This window comes from Staurois parvus, unplaced genomic scaffold, assembly GCF_062004578.1.
Source record: "Staurois parvus isolate SC_StPar_1 unplaced genomic scaffold, SC_StPar_1.0 ptg000697l, whole genome shotgun sequence".
Taxonomy (NCBI): Eukaryota; Metazoa; Chordata; class Amphibia; order Anura; family Ranidae; genus Staurois; species Staurois parvus.
The window spans coordinates 5,969,090-5,993,269 of NW_028318493.1; the positions used below are offsets into that span (position 1 = coordinate 5,969,090).

The 24,180-nt window shown below is 45.3% G+C and overlaps 1 protein-coding gene across 1 annotated transcript in view; it reads left to right on the forward strand.

The window, feature by feature from the left end:
• GPAM (glycerol-3-phosphate acyltransferase, mitochondrial) overlaps window positions 1-24,180 on the forward strand; it is an 89,562-nt gene that overhangs the window by 55,017 nt on the left and 10,365 nt on the right. The window contains exons 14-20 of the mRNA XM_089653091.1: window positions 2,544-2,614; window positions 5,652-5,916; window positions 6,000-6,139; window positions 8,342-8,419; window positions 10,388-10,525; window positions 15,148-15,337; window positions 19,820-19,878. Of these exons, the coding sequence (XP_089509217.1) occupies window positions 2,544-2,614; window positions 5,652-5,916; window positions 6,000-6,139; window positions 8,342-8,419; window positions 10,388-10,525; window positions 15,148-15,337; window positions 19,820-19,878 (941 nt within the window). The remainder of the gene's footprint in view (window positions 1-2,543; window positions 2,615-5,651; window positions 5,917-5,999; window positions 6,140-8,341; window positions 8,420-10,387; window positions 10,526-15,147; window positions 15,338-19,819; window positions 19,879-24,180) is intronic.

Here is a 24,180-nt window from a genome sequence, read left to right on the forward strand (position 1 = left end):
GCATTCAGTCTTGGTTATGGGGTCCTCCAGAACAAATGGAAAGAGGGGCTCTCCCCAGAGATGGCAATACAAATCTTTATCATATTCGATCAACAAAGACTTCTATTATTTTAGATCCTAACTACTTTTTTCTACATACAGTACTAATTTAAGTCCTATTTGTTGCCTTGTAGCCCTGATCAAAGGGTATATTTTGAATCCAAGAAACACGGTATTTTTAAAGCTGATTTCCAGGCAGACATAAAAACACAAATTAAAGCAGCTCTATAATTTATGAATACATCAGAAAATATATATCATAAATACAAGCAGTGTAAGTGCCTGATTATGATTTGGTATCACCCTTTTGTAGCCCCCATACAGCAAGGCCGGAGGGTGTGAGAAGAAGCATTTGAAGAATCCAACCATGTCATGTACTGTCTTGTGATAGGAGTAGAGAGCAGAGTGACAGAGAGAAGAGCTCATCACTGTGCTGCTTCTCCTTTCACTTTCAAGTCACAAGCAGGTGGTGGGTTCAGAGGAAGTGGGTTGAATTATGCTGGCTATCAGACTGAGGACATCTAGTGACAGAAAATAAGTACTGCAGGGAAATCTCTGGATTGACGTTGTTTTGCTATATAATTGTTCAAGCTATTCATTTTTTTCTTTTTGGTTTTGGCTGGAGTTTTGCTTTAAATGCACTTTTATTAGTGATGAACTCCTTCTGGGTTCTAACCCTTCGACACTCTGTCTAACACACTCCAAAGTAAGGTTAGATTTATACAAGTAGCTAAATCTCCCTTGCCTCTGAAGCCCATTCCAAGATCACATCGCGCTCCAGAGGCTACTGATGGGCAGTGAGGAAGCAATGCAAAGCCTCCCCACCTCCTGTTTTAACCCCATTTTTGCTGACAACACGCTGCAACTGTGTGCATTGCACATTTTGTGGGACTTTTGTGGCTCTTCCCCATTTATTTGAATGTGTAGCGTTCAGCGGGCTTTGCAGTGAGTGTGAAGCGAAGCATTGTGGCTGCATCATATATCCCCGTCCGCTGCTTATTGCATTTTAACCACTTCATGTCCGGACACTTTTACTCCCTTCCTGTCCAGGCCAATTTTCAGCTTTCAGTGCTGTTGCACTTTAAATGACAATTGCGCAGTCATGCAACACTGTACCCGTATGAATTTTTTAGCATTTTTTTAAAACCAATAAAACTTTATTTTGGTGGTATTTATTCACCACTGGGATTTTTATTTTTTTTGCTATATAATTGAAAAAGTCCAAACATTTTTTAGAAAAGTGTTTTTCTTATAAAATTTAGCAAATAAATAATCTTTCATCATAAATCTTGGCCAAAATGTATTAATTTATCTTTTTAGTAAAAACAAAAACCCAAATTAGTTTCTAACCAAAAAGTATAATTTTTAAAAAAAAATATTTTACTTTTTTAATTTTTTTTTTATATTATTATTTGTTTTTTTTTTTTTAAACATACCGTCACCCTAGCAGTACAGTGTCACCATAGTGACACTGTACTTCTTGTGGGGGGTGATGAAGATTTTTTTTTTTTTACACTGATTGCTTTTATACCCATAAAGGCTGCAAAAGCAATCACTTTCCCTTCTCTCTGGCTGCATTCTTGCAGCCATTGAGAAATACTGTGTGAGCTGTGATTGGTCACAGCTTGTCACATGGTACAAGGCTGTTGTGAATATGATCTCTGTGATCATTCACAGATTTCACTAGTAGTAAGCAATGATATCGGAAGTGACATCTTGTTTACTATTCTTCATGTGATCACTGATTGGCCAATCAGTGATCACATGATCGGGACCTCACACAGAGGTCCCGTACATTGATCGGTGTTCCGCTGTGTCCTCCTGCCACAGCGGGCACCGGATCGCGGTGCCGTGCGCTCCCAGGGAGCGCGAGCAAACCAAAATGGCAGGCACCATGTGATCATTCATAAATTTCACAAGTAGGAAGCAGTGATATCAGAAGTGACATCTTGTTTACTACTCTTCATGTGATCAGGACCTCATGGTCAGGACCTCACATAGAGGTCCAAGACATTGATTGGTGTTTCGCTGTGTCTTCCGGACACAGCAGGCACCGGATCGCGGTGCCGCACGCTCCCAGGGATCGTGCGCAATCCAAAATGGCGGGCGTGGTTAAGGGAGGCAGTTGGCGGACAGCAAAAACGCAGGTCAGCCGCACATTTTTCTCACCCCCCCCTCCCCCAATCACAAGTCTAAGCAAAATCTAAGAAGATATCTGAGGTGTTATATAAACCTGTGTCCCCTATTCGATATTTTTTCTAGAGTTCTGCTCCAGTGACACGTTATCTGTTAAAAATCAGTTCACTTCCTGTGCTGGTGACAAAACTTTTCTCTGCTTTATCCAGATGTAGAATAGATGTTTTAGGCTGGAGTTCCACTTTAGGGTGAACTCCTTGGACTTCAGCGTGGTTGCAGTGTTTGCTGCATAGTGTTAGCTGTCTGCTGATTGGTGCCATTTGCTCTCTATATTGATTCTGTAATATTTTGCAATTTTCCACTTCTAGCTGCAGATCAGTGCTGCGCTGTGATGTCGACGCACATAGTGTCCTGCCTTCTCTTGTACCGCTATCGAGAGGTGAGTCGGGGGGGACGTGTAGATCACAATATTGCCAAACCTTAATGCTACATTTGTTATTAACAATCCTGCCCCCCTCTATTTAGTCTCTGTCTCCATATACAGACCCCAGATGTGATGCCTGACCCACTGCTAGGTCTCCAAAACCAGGGCTCTCCAAACTTTCTAAAAAAAGGGCCAGTTTACTGTCCTTCAGGTTTTGGGTGGGCTGGATTGTGATAAATGGAAACAAGCAATGCCCCATCATTGTTTTTAATGGGAGGGATCGTGCCCCTTGTTGGTATCAGTGGAAGGAATATTGCCCCATTGGTGCTGTCAGTGAGAGCAATGATGTCCTACCATTGGTCTCAGTTGGCTGATTAGTACACCAAGGGCCGGATAAAGACAAGCAAAGGGCCACATCCGGCACCCGGGGCTGCAGTGTGGAGACCACTGGTGTAAACGTTACCTGTCCCAGACAGTGCTGAGCAGGTCCATGCTGCATCTGAGGTTTGTTATTGTGTGTAGGGTATTTTGTATGACCTTTTACAGCCTTTCTCAACCAGGGTGCCTTGAGGTTTCTTCAGGGGTGCCTTGGCAAAATGTCAAAATTTTTCCCAAAATTTGTATACAAGCCAGAGGGTGGAACAATCCTGCCTTTTAGTTACACAAAGCCACAGGTTTTCATTGTGCGCCACTATGACCTTCTAGTCAACCGATGACAACCAATGACATCGGTTTATGAGGATGTAAACTGCGTGCACAGCATCCTAGGTTGACCCTCCCCTGTCCCCTCTCCATCAGTGCTGGGGTCACATTAGCTCAGTGATGGAGAAAAACTGAGGGAGAAGAGAAACATAAGAATACTAGTCAGTACCAGTGAGTGAAAGCTTTTGCTTTGGAAGAATAAATCACCTCTAATGTTGGGTGTCCTACATGTGTGGATGTTGCTGCATTATATAAAATAGTTTTTCCAGTTTTAGAATGGGGTGCCCTTTTAAAATTATGGACAGTGTAGAAGCAACCCATTTTAGAATGGGGTGCCTCAAGACTGTCCATAATTTGAAAGGGTGCCTCGGGACTGTCCATAATTTGAAAGGGTGCCTCAGGACTGTCCATAATTTGAAAGGGTGCCTCAGGACTGTCCATAATTTGAAAGGGTGCCTCAGGACTGTCCATTATTTGAAAGGGTGCCTTGACTGCAAAAAGGTTGAGAAACACTGACCTATTAGATAGGAGGAGGGGGGGTCCTGTGCAAGGAGCTAATAAAAAATGATCACTCCACCATACAGCATAGTCCTGTGTAACAGGGCAGGAAATGGTTACAGGTCTTATCCTTCCACCTGCCTGTGATTGGACAGTGAGACAAGAGGTAGCAGGCTCATAAACTCATCTTTCTTGTCACTCTGCTCTCTCCTCCTATCAACATGCTTCGTGTACTGATTCTACCTTCCCCAGTCTTAAACTTATGAACCCTAAAATAAAATGAACCCACAATTCTTGTAGTTTCCCTTTAAAACAAAGTGCATTTATCCTTTTTTCCCCTGACCCGACCTAACCCACCCTACTCATCCATCAGTGCAATCTTACTAACAGCCCATGGTCATGGTTCTGCTGTTTGTTTAAATCTAGCAGTTCACTTCTTCACTTTTCTGGCTGCCCGGTGCATTACAGCCCTATAGATGTCTACTAAGCAGTGTCCCAAACCAGAGACTATCAGAGACGGTCCTGTAGAGGTCTATGGGACTGGAATTCTCAGAGACAGCCAGAACAGTGAAGACATGAACCGCTGGATATAAAAATCAGCAGTGTTGTGGCCATCGGTTGGAGGTAAGTATGCATATGTGGAAGGGGAGGGTGGATTGGGTTAGGTTGGGGAGGGTGGATTGGGTTAGGTCAGGGGAAGAGGGCAAAAAATGAACTGCACAGACTTGAACTGCTGAATGTAAACAAACAGCAGAATTGCAGCCATCGGATGCTAGTCAATATGCACCTATGGGATGGGGAAGTAGGTTAGGCCAGGGGAAGGGGGCAAGAAGGGGAGAAGTGCACTTTATTTTAAAGTGGTTGTAAGCCTTTCTATATACCCAGTGAAGTGACACACAGACAAATCCTCCTGCATAAGTTGTACCTGTTTATCTGCAATCTTCTTTCTCTACATCTTTTCTAAGTCCAGAATGTATAAAGCTTGTCTTTAGTATCAGAAAAAAGAGGGGTGGAAATCTTAAATAATAAACTGCAGAGCTAAGTGAGGAGAGCTGTGACTGCTGATTGGAGGGAAGAGACACATCCCCCTTCACACAGTACACAGGAACATAGCTGAGACTATTAATCACAGGCTGTGTTCTTTAGCTCCCTCCCCGTCACCTTTTTTCTTGTCAAACGAAGAAAAATTCCCAACTCCGCTTACCAACCTGCAACAAACCGAATTGTCCTGTCTAACAATTCACATTAAAAATGGGTTTAGTCTGCGCCTATTTGCAAATACATGTGTAAGCTGCAGAGCCACTTTACGGCACCCCAGTATTATCTGCAGTTCTAACTCTGTAAAATTTTAAAGCCTCCATAGTAGGAGCACATAATAATAAATAATATAAATAATATAATAATGGATAGATTGAGGGCAGGTATGCCTGGAGGGAGCCCACCCCTCCTTAAAGGCACAGGGTGCACTGGAAACCCAACATATAGCACAATGGCAGCAACGATGTGCAGTACGCCCCTCTTATCAAATAACCAATGGTACAAACGGCAACTGCCCCAACCTATAACTGGCCTTTGAGGCAAGGAGCACATAGAAAAGTGACGCATGCCAAACCTTTTTTCTCTTAGTGTCAGGAAAACTTGTCAGATTGCAGAGGAACAAGGCAGCAGGCAGAAATGACACTGAGCGCTCTGGATGGAGACTGGTACATATAATATAGAGGGATATGCTTGTTCCTATTTCATGTCTGAGGTTTACAACCACTTAAAGGTAGACCCGCATCTTGATCTCAGGACTGTTTTAATAAATCTGTGACCTTCATGTTGGGCCCCTGTGATCCCTCCTCTCCCTCAGGGTGTCAGCCTGTCCCTGTTGGTGGAGGACTTCTTCTCTATGAAGGAGGAGGTCTTGGCTCGGGACTTTGATCTGGGGTTTTCGGGAAGCTGTGAGGATGTGGTCATGCATGCCATCCACCTGTTGGGCAACTCTGTGAATATCACCCACACTGACCCCGGCAGCGAGTTCTTCATCTCACCCAACACCAACATCCCGGCTGTCTTCGAGCTGAACTTCTACAGCAATGGTGTCCTCCATGTCTACCTCACAGAGGCCATTGTGGGTAAGAGGCCGGTGGGCAATATGGCGGTAAAGCAAGGCCAGCTGTGATTTGTTGATTAAAGAGAGGCTTCTCTCGTTTTGCAGCCTGCGCGTTACACATCGAACTGAAGAGGAGGTCAGATGGGACAACAGGTGCTGCTGACGGAACGATTAGCCAGGAGAGACTCCTCCGCACCGCCGCTGCCTTGTGTTACCTCCTTTCCAATGAAGGAATGATAGCTCTGGTAAGGTGAGAGGGGCCAGCACCCATGAATGCTGGGCAGCAGATTATGGATAACTGGTATATCAAGGCGGGGGGGTTCAAAGTGAACCTGTCATGTAAGAAATTCAGGAAGTTATTGCTGAACTTTTTGTAAAAATGCTAATTGCATGGCTTTTATGGTCACTATCTATATGCTATTGATGCACTATGTGAAAGCATAAAAGTTAATAAAAAGTTTTAAATATTTAAAGTGACCAAAAAAACCACACAGATTATATAAAACACTCCTGTCCCCACAGACACACACATACGTAGATTCAAAAAATTCATGCATTGAGGCACCTATGTACGAAAATTACGAGACGAGATTGCGCTACCCGTCGTACAGGGCAAAGCGAGAGCTAAAATTCCAGGCCCATCATTCACTCTTAAATCTAAACTGATGACCTGAATAAAAATGAGACAGCACACAACCCACCTTAATATAAAACCCAATTAAGTCATTTCACAATCCTTCCCCTGAAGTACCAACATAAAAAGAAAATTATACAAACAGACTTAAATCAATACACCCAAAGTCCAAAGAAAGTCCAAAGAAAGTCCAAAATTTGGAAAAATATACACATAAAGTCCTCAATCTTGATCAATAGATACACACTGTTCCGGATAATTGGTGATGAATCCCCAAGACATAGTCTATTATCTTAGGTTTCAAAAACAGTGCCACACGTGCAGCATGCAAACACTCCAGTGCCACAGCAATAGTGAGGGATTACCTAAAAACCATTTAAACCACAGCAAACAATATAATAAAAATGCATAATTACCCTAAAGTAAGTAAAACCAAAATATAATCCATGATTTAAGAATGAAGTTTCCTCAGAAAGACATCATCTTCTCCAGACACTTCCCATAGACCTCACAAACAGACCAGGGATCAGCGTATGAATCAAACAACATACACATTTTATTGTACTAACTTACATATAAAACCAATAACAACAGCTTCCAGATCATAAAGGCTGTGTATACAGCGATAATCCCCAGCGATGGCTCCAAAACAATGATTCTTCAGCTCTAAAGGATGCTTGTTGACAAAGTCCGGATGTGACGAAACGTGTCCGGGGCACGTGACGTAGTGACGCATTGACGTTCCCGGAAGTGCCATGGCGGCCATTTTGGAGTCTGGAACACATGGTTGGTCATATCCCTGGGACTTTCTATCTGGCATCCTTTAGAGGAACAGTGTGTATCTATTGATCAAGATTGAGGACTTTATGTGTATATTTTTCCAAATTTTGGACTTTCTTTGGACTTTGGGTGTATTGATTTAAGTCTGTTTGTATAATTTTCTTTTTAAACTGATGACCTGTAAGGGTTTTTAAAACATTGCTTGTGTAAGGCTTGACATGTTTAGTATCTATTTACTCATTGCAACCTCATCTATTTAACTCACAAAAAAGTAGGTATTGTATTACTTTATTGTGAACTCAGATTAAAGGGAACCTTCTGCCGCTTCTGGCCCTTCCCCCTTACCGAGTGCCCCCAGAACAAGCTGCTTGCACTGGGGACACTCATGCCTGTTCACTCCCGAGCCCGCTCTGTGTGCCCTCCTACGGCTCCCTCCTCACTGACTGTGATTGACAGCAGCAGGAGCCAATGGCTCCCACCGTTGTGTCTCTACCAATGAGGAGAGAGGGACCTGGGAGAGCTGGATTGTGATCAGACTCAGGTAAGTTTTGGGGGGGCTGCGGGGGGAGCTGCACACCGAAGGTTTTTTGTCTTCATGCATAGAATGCTTGAAGGTAAAAAACCTTCAGCCTATAAAACTACTTTCACTTAATGTATTTTTAACCAGAAAATAAACTGTTAAGAAAATGTCATGTAACATAAAAAAAAAATTTCAGCTTCATTTTTCCTCCAGGGTCTCTGCTTTGCAAAAATATATAATGTTTTTCATGATTTTAACTAATCTTCAGGCCTAAAATGTGCATTTTAACATGTGCAAAAATGAAAAAAATGGGACTGAAGTGGTGAAGGTGTAAATTCAGCAAAAACTTTTTATTTTGATGTAGTGAGGAAGGATTAGGACCTCGGTCAGCTTTTACTACTACGCTGGGCTCCATTGGAGAGATTTCCCCTCACTCCACAATATTAAATTGCACACAAGGTTTTTAAAGGGTAAATGCATACTGAGAGTCCTTGTTTGTGTTTTCTCTTCCAGCCCTGTCAGATGTTCTACCAGGTTTGTCATGAGGCTGTCCAGCGCCTGGTCACTTACGGGATATTCTTGGTTGCCGAGGTAAGTGGCATGTAACACTCGGATGCAAATATTTCCCGGAGAGCCAATGTATTGTACAAACACTACAGAGCACATCGGGCTCAAACAGAAATGCCCCGCAGACTGTAGGATTCATATTAGATGATAATCACTTTTCAATGGAAAGCAATGAGCCAATGAATCCTCAACTGGAGATTGACTTCTGTCTGCTTTGAATTCTCCCATAAGAAAATGAGTGGCTCGATGACTGTGCACACCTCCAAACTGCAAGGGGTGAACCAAACTACCAAAACAGATTCCTAGTAAGCTCCCATGCACACAGGCGCGGAGAGGCTGCCCAGTGTAAAATTCTGGGGAGCCCCAGGTACCGCATGCAGCCTACTGTACAAGTGAATGGCTATGCATTGGTTTTACCTGCATATGTGCGTAGAACATATTTCCCCAGTGTGGAAGTTCAGCTGATGGCTGAGTTCTCACAGCTGCTATGTGCAGGGATTGGTGACTGTCAGATCGCTGACAGGCTGAGCCAGGTGCTGCTCCAGACTCCGGATTGGATCCTGACTTTGAAGTCGGGATCTTTCCTCAGCCTGGACCGGCTGAGTGACGTGAGTGAAGCCCACTGTCGGCTGAAAACAGGTCACATGAGTGCAGAACAAATTGCACTCCTGTGATCCACATGAGAAGTACGGATAAAAGATCTTTGGCTGTACTTCCCCTTTAACCACTTCCCGTCCGGCCCATGTATATAAACAACTGGACGGGAGCAGTGCAGGAGCGGGTTGCCGTTCATAAACGGCACCCGCATTTTCTGCTTGTGCGCGCTCCCTGGGAGCGCACGGCACCTCTATCCGGTGCCTGCTGTGTTCTCTGGACACAGCGGAACACCGATCGCTGTACGGGACCTCTGTGTGAGGTCCCGTTCATGTGATCACTGATTGGCCAATCAGTGATCATATGAATAATAGCAAGCAAGATGTCACTTCCTGACATCATTGGTTACTACTTGTGAAATCTGTGAATGATCACAGAGATCACATGGTACAAGGCTATTCTCAACAGCCTTGTACCATGTAACAAGCTGTGACCAATCACAGCTCTCAGTATTTCTCAATGGCTGCAAGAATGCAGCCAGAGAGAAGGCGAAATGATTGCTTTTACAGCCTTTATGAGTGTAAAAGCAATTAGTGTAAAAAAAATAAATCATCACCCCCCACAAGTAGTACAGTGTCGCTATGGTGACACTGCACTTCTAGGGTGAGGGTATGTTAAAAAAAAAACATTAATAATATAAAAATGTAAAAAAAGAAATTTTAAAAAATTGTAGTTTTTGGTTTTAAACTAATTTGGGTTATATTTTTTTATTAAAAAGATAGCTGAATACATTTTGGCCAAGATTTATGAAGAATGATTATTTATTTGCAAAAATTTATAAGAAAAACACGTACTGGCCCCCCCCCCTCCTGTCAGGTGCCCCCACAGCAAGCAGCTTGCTATGGGGGCACCCGCTTTTCTGTGTGTCCATTCACACACAGAGCTGCAGCTCGGCCCCCCTCTCTCTTCTCATTGGCTCACTGGCTGTGATTGACAGCAGTAGGAGCCAATGGCTCCTGCTTCCTTTTCAGCCAATGAGGAGACGGAGTCCCAGGATAGCCAAGACTCCAGTGCACATTGCTGCAATGAGAGGGGTCTTAAATGAGTTTTAGGGGGGCTAGGGGGGATGCATGAAGGTAAAAAACCTTGAGCCTTTAGAACCACTTGAAGTAACAGGATTGGAGGCACAGCAGCTAGACGCCCCGTGGAGATTTACCAAAGTTTATATGAAAACCCACCCAACTGTCCAAATTTGTATCCAATCAGGCAGGCCCTTGCTCTATGTACTTGGAGGTTTTACCGTCAGATTATAACATGTATTATTAATTTCAGCTTGTTTATGGAAAAAGATAACAGATTCTTAATTTGATGTGTTTTTCTTTTTTCCGGTTTCCCCAGGATGACCAAGAAGATGCCAGTCCTGGTCTTTCTGAGCCCACATGGGATAGCAAGATCCCGGATCGTGTGCAGTGGAGGAGCGATGAGGAAGACGAAGATAGCGACTTTGGAGAGGAGCAAAGAGACCGATATCTGAAGGTACAACCACTGAGAACCGTATTCATCAAATCTGACCTCCAGTCTTTCTACAGTTGTAGCAGTTCCTCTTCTGGAATGAAAATGCTTACTCTGATTTCACTGCACACTGTGAGCTTCTCATAATGTGCATTAGAAGCTGCAGCAAACCGGCCCCATTTCCTAACTGGAGATTGTCAAACATTCTCTAGCTCTTTCCTCTCTAGGCTGATTGTCCCTGGCCCTGATGATGGGGGAGTGTTAAAATTCCCCAAACATGTCAGATGTTTTTCCCTATTTCATTGTAATCTGTTCAACCCTAGGTTCAAACCTTTTTTTTTTTTTTTTTTTTTGCAGAAACGCAGTACAGTCCATTTAACACGATTTCCTATGAGACAGGTTCACATCTCCGCGTTTTTCACCCGGTGCATTTTTTGGAAAGGGTCAGGGACTTTTTTTAACTGAAAATGTTGCATTTTTAGTTCTATAGACTTCACTGGGAACGCTGAAGAAAAGCCTGTATTGTGTTTTTGCTGCATTTTGCGTTTACAATCTGCCTAGCAATCATTTTACCTATGAACATGTTAGAAGGTAGAGGCTGGCTTGGCACAGCAAATTCCAGCCATAACTAGAATGTCCCTTGAGAGTAGACTGGCCTTTTTGTTTTATATACAGTATTAAGAAAAGTAATAAAATGGTTAACACTTCCACGATTTCAAAAACACACCAAAATCTCTGCTACTTAATTGCGACTACTTCAGTCTAAGGGTTGCCCCTCTTATATACCAGAGTATTTTTCTCATTTTGTGTGTCATGTATGTAGGTGTTGGGCTCTTCTGCATAAGAGGTACTTCAGAAACGTGACTCATGTGAGTGGTATGTGTGTAGGTGTCAGGGTCCTTGGTCACATGACTCATTTATCCTAGTTATTTATATAGCGCCAACAGCACATCCCTCACATCCAACAACGCCACCATCAAACCCGCCCTGCAGGCCAGAGTACTTGGTGTCATTCTGGACTCCAACCTATCCTTCCAGCCCCAAGTCCAATCTTTAACAAACTCGTGCAGACTCCACCTCCGCAACATCGCCAAAATCCGCACGTTCCTAACCCCAGAAACCACTAAACAGCTCATCCACTCCCTCATCATATCACGACTCGACTACTGCAACTCCCTCCTCACTGGCCTGCCTTGCCACAGGCTATCCCCGCTTCAGTCGATCCTGAATACGGCAGCCAGACTCATTCACCTTTCCAACCGCTCCATTTCCGCCACCCCCTCTGCCAATCCCTCCACTGGCTTCCGATTGCGCAACGGATCAAATTCAAAATCCTAACACTGACGTACAAAGCCGTCCACCATACTGCCCCGAACTACATCACCGACCTAATATCCAAGTACCACCCAACACGCACACTCCGCTCCTCACAAGACCTCCTTCTCTCTAGTTCCCTGGTCTCCTCCTCCCATGCCCGCCTCCAGGACTTCTCCAGGGTGTCACCCATCCTCTGGAACTCCCTGCCCCAACCCATCAGATTATCACCTACTCTCCTCTCCTTTAGGCGCACCCTGAAAACCCATCTCTTCAGGGAAGCCTACCCCACCCCCTGCTAACTTGCCGGCCTCCTCCACTCTTCCTACCACTCCATCCCCCACAGCTATCTCCTCCTGTGCCACCATCCCCTCCCTCCTAGATTGTAAGCTGGAAAGATCAGGGCCCTCGATCCCCTCATGTTTTGCATTGTATTGGTATTGTTCTGTCACATGTTCTGTCCCCCTTTGTAATGTACAGCGCTGAGCGAACTATTGGCGCTTTATAAATACTGTATAATAATAATAACAGCAGTGCATTACATATATATTGTATGTTCACATCAGTCCCTGCTCTCAAGCAGCTTACAATCTAAGGTCTATAGCTCACATTCATACATACACATACTAGGGACAGTTTTAGACAGGAGCCCATTACCCTGCCAGCATGTCTTTGGGAGGAAACCCACGCAGGCACAGGGAGAACATGCAAACTCCAGGCAGGTAATGCCATGTATGGGATTCGAACTGATGACCCTAGTGCTGCCAGGCAGAAGTGCTGACCACTTATCTTCTGTGCTGCTTGATAACAAATAAGTTCATGTATGTAGGTGCCTGGGTCTTCTCTATCAGGGGCACGCTAGTCACACAACTCATGCATAAACTCATGTATGTAGATGTCTATCTTCTGTATCAGGCTTCTCTAAGCACATATCTCATAAATAAGTTCATGTATGTGTATGTTGGAGTCTTGTGCATCAAGGATGGCTATGGTCACATGACTCATAAGCTCCTGAAAGTAGGTGTTGGGGTCTTCTGCTATGGGCAGCACAGTAGCTAAGTGGTTAGCACTTCCACTTAGCACTAGGGTTATCGGTTCAAATCCCAACCAGGGCTCTACCTGCCTGGAGTCTGCATGTTTTCCCTGTGCCTGCGTGGGTTTCCTCCGAGTTCTCTAGTTGCCTCCCACAATCCAAAGACATGCTGATAGGTTTCTTTGCTCCTGTGTAAATTGGCCCTAATATGTGTATGTATGAATGTTTATTAGGAACATTAGATCAACCTTTCTTAACCAGAGTGCCTTGAGGTTTCCTCAGGGGTGCCTTGGCAAAATGTCTAAAAATTGCCCAAAACTTGTATACAAGCCGTTAGGCAGAACAAGCCTGCCTTTTAGTTACACAAAGCCACAGGTTGTCATTGTGCACCATTACCACCTTCTAGCCACCGGCGTCCTGACAACCAATGACATCATCAGTTGATAAGGAGGATGTCAGCTGCCTGCACAGCATCCTAGTTTGACCCTCCCCTGCCCCTCTCCATCAATGCTGGGGTCACATTAGCTCAGTGATGGAGGAAAACTAAGGAAGAAGAGAAACATTGGAATACTAGTCAGTACCAGTGTGCAGAAGTGTATTTGCTTTGGAAGAATAAATCCCCTCTAATGTTGGGTGTCCTCCATGTGTGGATGTTGCTGCGTTATTTAAAACTATTAGAATAGTTTTTCAAATTTTAGAATGGGGTGCCCTTTTAAAATTATGGACAGTCATGCGGCACCCTTTAAAATTATGGACAGTCTTGAGGCACCCTATTTTAGAATGGGGTGCCTCAAGACTGTCCATAATTTTAAAGGGTGCCTCGGGACTGTCCATAATTTTAAAGGGTGCTTGGGACTGTCCATAATTTTAAAGGGTGCCTCAGGACTGTCCATAATTTTAAAGGGTGCCTTGGACTGTCCATAATTTTAAAGGGTGCCTCGGGACTGTCCATAATTTGAAAGGGTGCCTTGGGACTGTCCATAATTTGAAAGGGTGCCTCGGGACTGTCCATAATTTGAAAGGGTGCCTCGGGACTGTCCATAATTTGAAAGGGTGCCTCGGGACTGTCCATAATTTGAAAGGGTGCCTCGGGACTGTCCATAATTTGAAAGGGTGCCTCGGGACTGTCCATAATTTTAAAGGGTGCCTTGACTGGACATAGGTTAAGAAACACTGCCTTAGATTGTAAGCTCCTTTAGGGCAGATACTGGTGTGTGTGTGTATATAGCGCTGTGTAAATTGATGATGCTATATAAGTACTGTAATAAGTAAAATCAGAGGTGCTACGGTCACATGACTCATGAATAAACTCATGTATGTGTGTTTCGGAGTCTTCTGCATCAAGGTTTTTTAGTCACATGACTCATGAATAAGTGGTGCATCAGGGGTGCTACGGTCACATGACTCATGAATGAACTCGTGCATCAGGGGTGCTACGGTCACATGACTCATGAATGAACTCGTGCATCAGGGGTGCTACTGTCACATGACTCATGAATGAACTCGTGCATCAGGGGTGCTACGGTCACATGACTCATGAACGAACTCGTGCATCAGGGGGGCTACGGTCACATGACTCATGAACGAACTCGTGCATCAGGGGTGCTACGGTCACATGACTCATGAACGAACTCGTGCATCAGGGGTGCTACGGTCACATGACTCATGAACGAACTCGTGCATCAGGGGTGCTACGGTCACATGACTCATGAACGAACTCGTGCATCAGGGGGGCTACGGTCACATGACTCATGAACGAACTCGTGCATCAGGGGTGCTACGGTCACATGACTGATGAACGAACTCGTGCATCAGGGGTGCTACTGTCACATGACTGATGAACGAACTCGTGCATCAGGGGTGCTACGGTCACATGACTCATGAACGAACTCGTGCATCAGGGGTGCTACGGTCACATGACTCATGAACGAACTCGTGCATCAGGGGTGCTACGGTCACATGACTCATGAACGAACTCGTGCATCAGGGGTGCTACGGTCACATGACTCATGAATGAACTCGTGCATCAGGGGTGCTACGGTCACATGACTCATGAATGAACTCGTGCATCAGGGGTGCTACGGTCACATGACTCATGAATAAACTCGTGCATCAGGGGTGCTACGGTCACATGACTTATGAATGAACTCGTGCATCAGGGGTGCTACGGTCACATGACTCATGAATGAACTCGTGCATCAGGGGTGCTACGGTCACATGACTCATGAATAAGGTGTCAGTACCTCTCTACACCTCCACCATGGCGGTAAGACTTTCTAACTGTTCTATCCTGTTTTAGGTCAGCCCATCACAAAAGCATCAGCAGTTCCTGTCCTTCCTGCAGAGACTCCTCGGCCCCATCCTCGAGGCTTACAGCTCTGCTGCCTCCTACATCTATGGTTTCAGTGGTCGTGTTTCAGAGAGGGAGCTAATCCAGAATTTGCAGAAGTACCTTCTGGCCAGGACAGAGCGAAGAGTCGCCATGTATTGTGAGTCACATTTATCAGTCAATCCTCACTTTACATTTTTACCATGGAGAGCTCCGGCAGTAATAAAAACTCAATCACCAACATCTCATAGAAATTTTAATCATGTTAATGTCTTGTCAGATCTGCAGCTTTCATTAAAATTATCTTTTGTTACCCTGCCAGTGAGAGTCCTTGCACTTCCTGCTATAGGATGACAACACTGTCCCTGTCTCTCATTTGTGCTCCCGTGTTGTCACCTTTATACAGCTTCCCCTGGCAGAGACCAAAAGCGGCCCTTGCTGGCACTCATTGCTCAGGTTTCTTTGACTATTGTCACTATCAGAAGTCCAATCTAGAGCAAAGATGTGTGGCTGACGCTGAAGCAGGTGCATGTAGACAGGAAATAAATATGCTGATGGACATCTGCAGTACTGATAAGGGTATCGATGAGGGGAAAAGTTGAAAACAGGATTTTAGGATTAGAGGCGCAGTAAAATGTGCAGACTGTATAAAATGCATGTCAACAATAATGCTTTCCAGGCGCTTTCCTGAATTCATTGACATCTTCTGTCTTTCTCTTTTCCAATTGATTTACTGTGTCAGTGCTGCAGGAGAATAGGCCGTAAATGCTTTTAGTTGCTTTATTTTACCTGAGTCTTATGTTTTAAATTTGTGTCTTTCGATTTGCTTTTTACATCCTGAGGCTTTGCTAACTGGTTCTTAAAGCAATATTTGTTTCTAAGTTGACCACATCATTTAACCCCAGTGAAGCTTCAGGACAAATCACTCTTTCTGTGGAACACTTGTTTATGTGACTTCCATGAATCTCAACCGCTAGTAAAAGAATTAAAATGTTAGAAGCCTCTCCTCCTTGTCATGCCTGCAGTGCTAGCTTTTGGCAATGGAACAGAACACCTCTATGTGGTTCCCAGTCATCTTATGTGTTTGGTGTACAGGATCAGCTGAGGTGCAGAATTTCTCCCTTTCTTACTTTGTCTAGCCCCCTCACTCTTTGCCTTGCCTTCTTGCCTTTTGCTTTGCCTTGCCTTCTTGCCTTTTGCTTTGCCTTGCCTTTTGCTTTGCTTTGCCTTGCCTTCTTCCTTTCCCTCTGCCTTGCCTTCTTCCTTTCCCTCTGCCTTGCCTTCTTCCTTTCCCTCTGCCTTGCCTTCTTCCTTTCCCTCTGCCTTGCCTTCTTCCTTTCCCTCTGCCTTGCCTTCTTCCTTTCCCTCTGCCTTGCCTTCTTCCTTTCCCTCTGCCTTGCCTTCTTCCTTTCCCTCTGCCTTGCCTTCTTCCTTTCCCTCTGCCTTGCCTTCTTCCTTTCCCTCTGCCTTGCCTTCTTCCTTTCCCTCTGCCTTGCCTTCTTCCTTTCCCTCTGCCTTGCCTTCTTCCTTTCCCTCTGCCTTGCCTTCTTCCTTTCCCTCTGCCTTGCCTTCTCTCCCTTTGCCTTGCCTTCTCTCCCTTTGCCTTGCCTTCTCTCCCTTTGCCTTGCCTTCTCTCCCTTTGCCTTGCCTTCTCTCCCTTTGCCTTGCCTTCTCTCCCTTTGCCTTGCCTTCTCTCCCTTTGCCTTGTCTTTTTTTCCTCTTTGCCTTGTCTTTTTTTCCTCTTTGCCTTGTCTTTTTTTCCTCTTTGCCTTATCTTGCCCTGCCTTGCCCCGTCTTGTGTCCCTCTCCTAGCCCCGTCTTGTGTCCCTCTCCTTGCCCCGTCTTGTGTCCCTCGCCTTGCCCCGTCTTGTCTCCCTCGCCTTGCCCCGTCTTGTCTCCCTCGCCTTGCCCCGTCTTGTCTCCCTCGCCTTGCCCCGTCTTGTCTCCCTCGCCTTGCCCCGTCTTGTGTCCCTCGCCTTGCCTCGCCTTGCCCAGTCTTGTGTCCCTCGCCTTGCCCTCGCTGCTGTCAAAAATCTGTTTGGTTTACTTGTATCCCTCTTCTTGTGTCCCTCGCTGCTGTCAAAAATTGTCATGTTTTATTGCGGAAATATGTATTTGATGTAATAAAATGTCAAACCTTTTTTTATAAAAATCTGTTTGGTTTACTTGTATCCCTCTTCTTGTGTCCCTCGCCCTGCCCCGTCTTGTCTCTCTCGCCCTGCCCCGTCTTGTCTCTCTCGCCCTGCCCCGTCTTGTCTCCCTCGCCCTGCCCCGTCTTGTCTCCCTCGCCCTGCCCCGTCTTGTCTCCCTCGCCCTGCCCCGTCTTGTCTCCCTCGCCCTGCCCCGTCTTGTCTCCCTCGCCCTGCCCCGTCTTGTCTCCCTCGCCCTGCCCCATCTTGTCTCCCTCGCCCTGCCCCGTCTTGCCTCCCTCTCCCTGCATCTACTCTCTTGCCTTGCCCTTCCCTGTCTTCCCCTCGCTTTTTCTTTCTGCTTGCCTTCTCTCTCTTTGCTATGCCTTGTTTTCTCTCCCTCCCCTTTTCTTCTCTCCCTTGCCATGCCTTTTCTCAGTTGGGGAGATATTTGCACAGAATTACTTTATTTAGAGTTCCAAACCGTTCCAAATAAGCATTTTTATAAAATATAATTTCCTTATGTATGAATCTATCTCCTGTGAAAATATTCAGGTTTCTGATGCCACATACTGCCTGGCACCTCTACAGAAATATAAATGATCTGCTGTTTTATGTTTCTGCCTATTTAGTGGGCTATAGTACTGAATCGGGTAGAAATCTGTAGGCACTGGGCAGCTGTTAAATGGTGTTTGGTCCCAGTTGGAATTACATGTACCACGCCTCATTTTGGACTTTTTGATGGGTTATAGTCTGAATGGCAGATCTTTCAAGGCTCAACTACTATAGCACCGTGTTTTTATGTGTACATGGTGAATACCAAAAATGTTTCTTCAACGCGGTGTCTGTGGTTCCTGAATGTCAAGCGATTACCTCATCCTATTTGTTTTGTGGGGGATTCATTCTCCAAAACACAGCAGAGCATTTTCACTGTGACCAATTTTGGTGTTTCCTGGGGAAGAATCTGTACTAAAGTATTTGAAACGTGTTGGATATAGGCTGAATGCACTTGTAGCTTCCTCAACTGAGGTTGCAAGTTGGAAATCCGCTTCAACAGATACTGTTTATTTTTCAAGGCAATAATATGAGTATTGTCAAATTAACATGCTGTCAAAAATTGTCATGTTTTATTGGGGAAATATGTATTTGATGTAATAAAATGTCAAATCTTTTTTTTTTTATAAAAATCTGTTTGGTTTACTTGTATGCCAAGGTTGCCTTACAAATCCCACCAAATGTAAGGTATAAACTGTTTTATTAAAGCATTAACGTGCATTACAAAGTATAGGGAGACGTACACTTTTTTTTCGGACAGTGGAAGTGATTGCAGTTGTATTAGTGACCAGAGGATGGCAGTGTTGTAGTTCTGATAACAGGCTGTGAAGTTTTACATAAAGCTCTTAGTTTGGTTCCCCTGAGCCCGCTCTGAGACGTCTTGTTATACAGCTGTCTGTACACTGATAGAGTCCTCCAGCTAGTTGGCTTTGCTGAGTGACATTGTAAAATTGTTCTACTCGTCTCTGGAGTGGACTGCAGTGTCCTGGAGACAATGTTCTTTATTTTACTTTATATGTAGCATTGACAGTTTATCGGCAGACCTTTGCAGGGAACATTGAGCCATTAAAACCATTATATAGCCCTAACATATTCCATAGCACTAAACCAAGAACACTGAGGCAGTCACTCCGGCCTTTGCACCAAAGAAGCTTACGCTCTAATGTCCCCTCCACCATCACACAAACGGCTCCCCTACAGCCTCTTTTCAGCCACTTTCTGTCTACATAGACTCCAGCGATGGCTGTATGGCATTTCTCAGGGCAGATTTCCTGATGGTGGCAACAGTGAGCCATGCTTGGGTAATGTGCTGCGAAACAGCCACTTGTAGTCACCGTTAAAATCTGTGTGACAATGCAGGAGTACAACTGGGAGACCAGGACAGGGCAATGCCACCTTTATAACAGGAAGTGTAACTAGGACCGTCATGGCAGGATCACCAGGACCTCCTTCTGAGGTGCTGCATTTATACGCATCAGTATTTGTGCTGCAAGTGCACTAGCTGTCACCAGGTCCCGAACGAACGATCAGGAGGTGGTAGGAGGGACCAGCTCCCAATCATTAGAATACTGTGATTGGCTGTTACAGTGATGAATCAGTAAAACCTACCCCTGTACTGTTCCTCCTCCTGAATGGAGAAAAAGACACATTGTATCTTTATCTCCTAGTCAAAGGAGAAAAATGTTGGGAAAAAAAATCCTAAAAAAAAATAAATTTTTAATTCATCTGGGTTCACCAGTTGTACACAATTCCATTAAAAGTTTCAGTATTTCAGAAAGAGTTCCCTCTGACCATACACAATGCTTCCTGTAAAGGGAATGTGTCGTGTAAATTACTTTTCTGCATGGGGACAGTCTGATGGTGTTCAGCAGCCGAGTGATAATTCCTGGACTGGATGAAGCAGATTCCATTGCACATAGATCTGTCCTTATACCTTGTCTTGGTTTTCTTTCTTGCAGCGGAGAGCGCCACCTTTTGTCTCGCAAGAAATGCTGTGAAGACCTTTGTAGACCTCGGAGTGAGTTTTATTTTATTAAAGTATTGCTAAAGTGCAAGTATCTTTCTGTCTGTATCCTTTATTCTTTCTATCCCTCGTTATCTATTTCTCTCTAGCTCTTGCTCTCTCTTTCTCTGTTTACACTATATTGTCAAACTTATTGGGCCCGCCCTCCAAATCATGTGATTCAGGTGTTCCAATCCCCTCCATGGACACAGGTGTATACAATCATCACCTAGGCATGCAGACTGCTTCTACAAACATTTGTGAAAGAATGGATCGCTCTCAGGAGCTCAGTGACTCCAAGCGTGGTCCCGTGATAGGTTGCCACCTGTGCAATAAGTCCATCCGTGACATTTCCTGGCTACTAAATATTCCACGCTCAACTGTTAGTGGTATTATAACAAAGTAGAAGCAACTGGGAACAACAGCAACTCAGCCACCAAGTGGTAGGCCACGTAAAATGACAGAGCGGGGTCAGCGCACGCTGAAGCACACAGTGCGCAGAAGTCACCAACTGTCTGCAGAGTCAATAGCTAAAGACCTCCAAACTTCATGTGGCCTTCAGATTAGCACAACAACAGTGCGTAGAGAGCTTCATGGAATGGGTTTCCATAGCCGAGCAGCTGCACCCAAGCCTTACATCTCCAAGTGCGATGCAAAGCGCCAGATGCAGTGGTGTAAAGCACACCGCCACTGGACTCTAGAGCAGTGGAGACGTGTTCTCTGGAGTGACCAATCACGCTTCTCTGTCTGGCAATCCAATGGACGTGTCTGGGTTTGGCAGTGCTTGCCTGACTACATTGAGCCAAGTGTAAAGTTTGGTGGAAGGCGGATTATGGTGTGGGGTTGTTTCTTCAGGGGTTGGGTTTGGCCCCCTAGTTCCAGTAAAGGGAACTCTTAAGAATACCAAGACATTTTGGACAATTTCATGCTCCCAACTTTGTGGGAACAGTTTGGGGATGGCCCCTTCCTGTTCCAACATGACTGACACCAGTGCACAAGGCAAGGTCTATAAAGACATGGATGAGCAAGTTTGGGGTGGAGGAACTTGACTGGCCTGCACAGAGTCCTGACCTCAACCCGACAGAACACCTTTGGGATGAATTAGAGCAGAGACCGTGAGCCAGGCCTTCTCGCCTGACATCAGTGCCTGACCTCACAAATGTACTTCTGGAAGAATGGTCAGACATTCCCATAGACACCCTCCTAAACCTTGTGGACGGCCTTCCAGAAGAGTTGAAGCTGTTATAGCTGCAAAGGGCGGGGCCAACTCAATATTGAACCCTACAGACTAAGACTGGGATGTAATAAGTGCATCCGTGACATTTCCTGGCTACTAAATATTCCACAGTCAACTGTTAGTGGGATTATAACAAAGTGGAAGCAACTGGGAACAGCAACTCAGCCACCAAGTGGCAGTGGCAGGCCATGTAAAATGACAGAGCGCGGTCAGCGTATGCTGAACCGCATGGTGCGCAGAAGTCGCCAACTGTCTGCAGCTAAAGAAGACTTCCAAACTTGTTGTGACCTTCAGATTAGCACAACAACAGTGCATAGAGAGCTTCATGGAATGGGTTTCCATGGCCGAGCAGCTGCATCCAAGCCTTACATCACCAAGTGCAATGCAAAGCGTTGGATGCAGTGGTGTAAAGCACGCTGTCACTGGACTCTAGAGCAGTGGAGACGTGTTCTCTGAAGTGACCAATCACACTTCTCTGGCTGGCAATCCGATGGATATGTCTGGGTTTGGTGGTTGCCAGGAGAACGTTACTTGCCTGACTGCATTGTGCCAAGTGTAAAGTTTGATGGACGGGGGATTATGGTGTGGGGTTGTTTTTCAGGGGTTGGGCTTGGCCCCTTAGTTCCAGTGAAGGGAACTCTTAAGGCATCAGCATACCAAGACATTTTGGACCATTTCAAGCTTCCAACTTTGTGGGAATAGTTTGGGGATGGCCTCTTCTTGTTCCAACATGACTGCGCACCAGTACACATTGCATGTGGTTGCAAGGCAGTTGCGGCACACTCAAGGCTGTGCAGTGTTTGATGGCCTAGCTGCCCGCCAATAGCTACATGTTTGGTGAACTTTGCCGCAGGTGCACAGCGAAGTATCAGGACCGTGGCATGTAAACACCCCCGTCGGCTGTTTATTGCAGCTTAAGGTGGGAATGGTTGTCAAAAATGCAGCTCAACCACGCATTTTTTGGCGCCCCCCTCAACCACAGGTCTAAACAGAGCCTTTGTGACTTGCTACAAAAGGTACACGTTGGAGTCTGATCACTGCAGGATGTGAAGGAAAATCTCCCCAATGGGACACAGACCTCCCCAAGCCCACCCCGGACCCCAGGACCCCACACACACATACACATACATACACACACCAAAAAAGTGTGAACTCTTCCTTACTTTTTCTTCAGATGCATTGTAAGGTTTGATTTACATTCACTTTTATACAAATGGATTTGTATGGTCCACAGACAATGCCACCCCCAGGAAGGTTTTTTGTAGATGCCTGCATTGCCTGAGGTCTTAAACCAGGGACTGAGGCTGAATAAAGATCTGAAACAAAACAAGAAAACATGCAAATGCAGAAATCTGCCGCTCCAGCCCATCACAGTGTGATTGCAGCATTCAAAGCTCTCCAGCTCTGCTCATACAGGGAGGCACTGCTTTCATTCTGCACTACCCTGCCTTGTGTTCCTGCAGTGTACACACAGCACTTAGCCCTGGCCTGATACACACCAAGTCATCGGGGTATGAGAACATACAAGGGCTCCCACTCTTAGATGGTGAGACATACATCTCTTTTAAGGTTTGAAAAAAAGAATAGAACACACAAAACAGCAGCAGAAGTGATCCTGGGGCAACGCTGTTCAAAGGAATTGGATTTACAAAGAACAGGTCGCCAGCCTACAATGGAGGAGCTCGCCGGTGGCTGCAAATGGACAGCAGCTGGAAATTCTCTAATTGAAGTGAGACAGAGAGTGACTATAAAGGAGAATTCCTCTAAGAGATGTTTGTATGTATAATGGACACAGAAAAAACAACAGAAGTACAAGAGCCCGACAAGACTACAACCATTTCCCAAAAGGGATATAGATAGGAATGAGAAAACTAGAGGGAGCAAGAGAAAAAAAAGCTAGAGAAAGAAAGGAAAAGAAAATGAGAGAAAAAAAAAAACTAAAGAAAGAAAGGCTAAGAAAGAAAAGAAAACATCGAGAGAGGAAATGAGAGAGAAAAAGAGGGCAAGAGAGAAAGGGAGCGGAAGTTAGTGAAAGAAAGGGAATGAGAAAAGGAGAGAGAAAAAGTATTGGTCGGCGTGCCTCTACACGCACATGAACTTTAATGGCATCCCAGTCTTGGTCCGTAGGGTTCAATATTGAGTTGGACCCGCCCTTTGCAGCTATACTAGCTTCAACTCTTCTTGGAAGGCCGTCCACCAGGTTTAGGAGGGTGTCTATGGGAGTGTTTAGTCATTCTTCCAGAAGGGCATTTGTGAGGTCAGGCACTGATGTTGGACGAGAAGGCCTGGCTCGCAGTCTCTTCCCAAAGGTGTTCTATGGGGTTGAGGTCAGGACTCTGTGCAGGCCAGTCAAGTTCCTCCACCCCAAACTCGCTCATCCATGTCTTTATGGACCTTGCTTTGTGCACTGGTGTGCAGTCATGTTGGAACAGGAAGGGGCCATCCCCAAACTCTTCCCACAAAGTTGGGAGCATGAAATGTCCAAAATGTCTTGGTATGCCGAAGCCTAGAGAGTTCCCTTCACTGGAAATAGGGGGCCAAGCCCAACCCCTGAAAAACAGCTCCACACCATAATCCCCCCTCCACCAAACTTTACACTTGGCACAATGCAGTCCGGCAAGTACCGTTCTCCTGGCAACCACCAAACCCAGACACGTCCATCGGATTGCCAGATTGCCTTTATGGACCTTGCTTTGTGCAATGTGGGGTTAAAACAGGCAGTGAGGAGGTAACAGTAGCCTCTGGAGCATGATCCAAACGCAAATTGGGCTTCAGAGGCAAGTGAGATTTAGACACATATCCCTTCCTTTGGGTAGATTTAGACTGCAGCAGGGGCAGAGCTGTGTCAGAGATGACACAATTATGTAAATCCATGCCTCTGTAGGCTGTGTTCACAAAAGTCTGAGCCGGCATCTAAGTCCAGGAAGTCGATGTCTACCGTAGATGAAGCCTAAACAAAGATGGCCCTGTCCTTTTGGAGAAGAAAGAAGATGAAGGCTTTGTTGGGGGGAGTAATGACATACAGTGCGTGAAAAAGTATTCATACCCTTTGAAATTTTCAACATTTTGCCATGTTAGAA